General features: G+C 34.4%; 1 protein-coding gene across 1 annotated transcript; it reads left to right on the top strand.

Moving 5' to 3' along the window:
- Positions 1 to 2,612: 2,612 nt before the first annotated feature.
- LOC102907577 (olfactory receptor 5J3-like) lies at positions 2,613 to 3,551 on the top strand. Its single transcript, XM_006989726.3, has one exon. It carries the CDS (start codon positions 2,613 to 2,615, stop codon positions 3,549 to 3,551), a length of 939 nt encoding a protein of 312 aa, XP_006989788.3.
- Positions 3,552 to 3,953: the final 402 nt, after the last annotated feature.

Raw genomic sequence — 3,953 nt, 5'->3', positions numbered from 1 at the left:
TTGTGCATATATACACATATATGAATATAATGACAATCAATGAAAAAAGAAGCCATGAATTTGAAAGAAAGCAAGCATGAGGACATAAGATGGTTTGGAGAGAAGAAAGGAAAGGGGGAAGTTATCAAATTACATTATAACATCAAAAATTAATAAATATTTAAAAAAATATTTGATGCTTTCCATTATACCTAGGATAATGAAATCAGATTTATACTTCTTCCAAAGGCCATGAATCTGGAACATAGACAGGGACTAAGGTACTTTCCCAGTTGTAAATGGGTTGGTTTGTGCTTATAGAGTTATCGTTTCAATCTTGATACCCCAATATCCATTAGTATCAATCAGTATGAGGGGTTATCTGTATCCTGTTTGGTAAATGTGAGGTACCAAATTGTTTCCTTGATGTATCAAATGTCTCCTATGCTTTCTTAAATAGAGGACATGTTCTTTGAATACTAAATAGGTTGTAAAATACTATATGTAATAAGATACAAACCTGTTTCATAAAAACCAGAGGAATTTATATTACCATAAAATTCAATACAGGAGTTGATTAGAGCAGTAATATAAGAGAGAACAAGATTCATTTTCTACAAAATTACTTTTGTATAAGCAATACAAATGTAAAAATGCTAAAATGAAAGTTGTGAAAAAAGGTAAATACTTTGGTAAGACTGAAATATGGAGTTCACTTACTGTGATATCTTGTGCATACATTTTGCCCATCTCATTGAGAGATTTCAACCACATTTCTGTGGCCAGAGAAATAATATCTTTTATTCCTTAGCATTCATCCTTGCTTTTTTTTGTCATTTAGGAATATTTATAAGCCTTCCTATCGAACACAGTTCTACTTTAGCTTTTAAACATGCTGCATTCTCTTCTTGGAACACTTTTTTACACACCCATATATCTCATTAAATCACTTGATCATTTTATTCTAATAGTGAATTTTATGTAGCAGCCTTCATTCAGTATCTCACATGTAACAGACTGAATAACAATTCCTAGTCTTCGTTAAATCTGAATCTCTGGGATCCACATATACCACATCATATGGGAAAACAGATTGTTTACATGTAAGTCAGAGAAAGATCATGAAAGACAAAACAGAGCTTGGATTATGAGAGTAGGAATTATATGTAATTCAAGTGTTCTTTTGACTGAGAAAGAAGGAAGGCACAGTAATGAAAGACAAAAGCACAATATTGCTGTTTCATTTATAAAGGGGGTTAGTTACTACAGATAGGAGCTTTAGAAGCTCAAAAGGGGGCATTGGGTGACAAAGTGCTTCCTCTCTTGGAGCCTCTAGCAGCAGTGTGACCTTGTACCTGTGTTGTTCCACCCAGAAATTCAAATAGCATTGTGCTTCTGACTTTCAAACTATAAGTGAATGAATCCTAGTTACTTTCAGCCACCAATTTTTCAGCAAATTGCTGTAGTAACTTCAAGAAAAATGGGAAATTAATACCATTTACATTATAACAATGAGCATTTCCTTCTATTCTTTGTCCTATTTTAAATTTTATATGGTAGTTACTTATAACAACACTTGTTTATTTTCTAACAGGACATCATCTGCTTGAAAACATTAAGTTGCTGATTTAAGTGATCTGTTATTTCAAAAGAAATATAGAGGCCTATAATGGTAAGTGATAAATATTTGTTGTCTATGTTAGAGAGTATGTGTATAATTTAATTCTCTGATATTTAACTTACCTATTATTGAACTGAAAATGTATCATTTCAAAAGAAGGTATGTAAAGTTGTACTTCATCATTTTGTAAAGAGAATATATAGACAATTGCAAGTTTTGGTGTTTCTCACAATTTAGTTCCTTTTCACAATGAATGTTCTGGATTGTTGTATTGTGTTTAATACTGAGAACAACACTAACAGAATACAAAAAAATGAAGAAAAAGTGAAGGCAAGAATTGTCATATAAAATGACACTTATCGTTCTTAAAACAAAGAACAGACAAAAACATTTATCTATCTTTATGTCCTGGCTCAGATTCCCTGTGCTAGATGGCATTGATCTCATGTGTCAGAGATCCAAGCAGAGGGTAAGGACATATTTGAGGTGAGGTATTTGGAAAGGAGGTTGGGAGTGGTATTGAATGAAACTGGTGTTTTTAGGTTAACTGGAAATGAAATAATTTGAAATGGCTATCCACAGGATGTTGAAATTTCCATTGTCATGAGATAGTAGCAAACTTATATTCCAACTAAGCTGAATGCTGGTAGATATTAAATAATCAGAGAGAGCTTGTGTACCACCCTGTAAATGTTCATTAGTCAATTCTACCAACTAAGAGCTTTGTAACATGAGAGAGGTTTTTTTCAATCCTTTCTTGTTCTGTGATAATTGATAACAGGGAATACAATAATGTGAATTGCAACTGTTTGAGTCTCAGTGTATAGATGTTGTAGCACACATATGGGCTACTGCTGAAGTTTCTTTCTTTGTTTCATCTGTCATAGGGCAACCTCTCAGTGTCTCACACCACGATGTCTATCAGATCCTGGAGGAAATCCTTCTATTTATTAATTATTCATTTAAGTCTCATGATATTATTTTGTAACAAGGAACTGTAGACTACACTACCATGGCAATTTGGAATCATACGGGTGTGAAGGAATTCATACTGGTTGGCTTAACAGAAAATCCTAATTGGGAGATTCCCCTCTTCTTGCTATTCAGTCTAATTTATCTTGTCATTCTTGTAGGTAATTGGGGAATGATTATCTTGATCTGGCTGAATGCCCAACTTCATACCCCAATGTACTTCTTCCTTAGTAATCTCTCTTTCTGTGACATTTGCTACTCTACGGTCTTTGCTCCTAAAATGCTGATCAATTTCCTATCAGAACACAAGTCTAGTACATTCTTTGCTTGTGTTCTGCAGAGTTTCTTTTTTGCAGTTTATGTAACCACGGAAGGTATACTCCTGTCTATGATGGCTTATGATCGCTATGTGGCAATCACAAACCCATTAATGTATACAGTAATTATGACTCACAGTGTCTGCACTCAGATGGTTCTTGCATGTTACTTGGGTGGCCTCATTAATTCCCTGACTCACACAATAGGTCTACTCAGACTGGACTTCTGTGGTCCAAACATTGTGAATCACTTCTTCTGTGACATTCCTCCTCTTTTGAAGCTTTCCTGTTCTGATGCACACATCAATGAGATGCTGCTTTTGGTCTTCTCTGGAGTGATTGCTATTTTCACTTTTATCATCATCATTGTATCCTATAGCCACATTATCGTTGCTATTCTGAGAATCCGCTCTGTAGAGGGGAGGCGCAAAGCCTTCTCTACTTGTGCCTCACACCTGACAGCTGTGACATTATTTTATGGCTCTGTGGCTTTTAGCTATATCCAGCCAAGTTCTCAGTACTCTATGGAGCAGGAAAAAATCTCTGCTGTGTTTTACACCTTGATCATCCCCATGCTGAACCCTCTGATTTACAGCCTGCGGAACAAGGATGTGAAGGAAGCAGCAAGGAGATCGATTTGTATGGGGAGGAGCACCTCTTGACTCTGACCTTTTACTGACTTTGCAAATGATGTAAATCTTAAAACTGACATTATGGCAAATTATTAATTTTTATTTGTATCAGACAGAATTTTATACCAAAGTATTTAGTGATATTTATTTATGAAATACTATATTGTCTTAGAGAAAACTTAAAATGTTCCTAGTGGCAAGATTTTCATGAATTTTTTCACATGGGTCTACAAAGTCTCCATAAAAGCAGAAATGGTTATTTTCCATTTTGTGTATAATTTCAATATTATGCCAAATGACTGAATAAAAATTTAGCTGATGAGTTAAAATTTTAACTAACCAACGTCAATGAAATATCTGTGATGATTCGTGTGGCTTACAAACTTAATTGAAGAGTGGAAACTAAAATTATTAGATAAGGAAGAGCTCCTC

Source organism: Peromyscus maniculatus, chromosome 4 (genome assembly GCF_049852395.1).
Source record: "Peromyscus maniculatus bairdii isolate BWxNUB_F1_BW_parent chromosome 4, HU_Pman_BW_mat_3.1, whole genome shotgun sequence".
Classification (NCBI taxonomy): Eukaryota; Metazoa; Chordata; class Mammalia; order Rodentia; family Cricetidae; genus Peromyscus; species Peromyscus maniculatus.
The sequence above is the reverse complement of the archived record's forward strand: the minus strand, read 5'-3'. Positions and strand labels throughout refer to the sequence as shown.

Coding starts and splice junctions, on each gene's coding strand:
- LOC102907577 (XM_006989726.3), top strand. CDS start 2,613: ATGGCAATTTGGAATCATACGGGTGTGAAGGAATTCATACTGGTTGGC.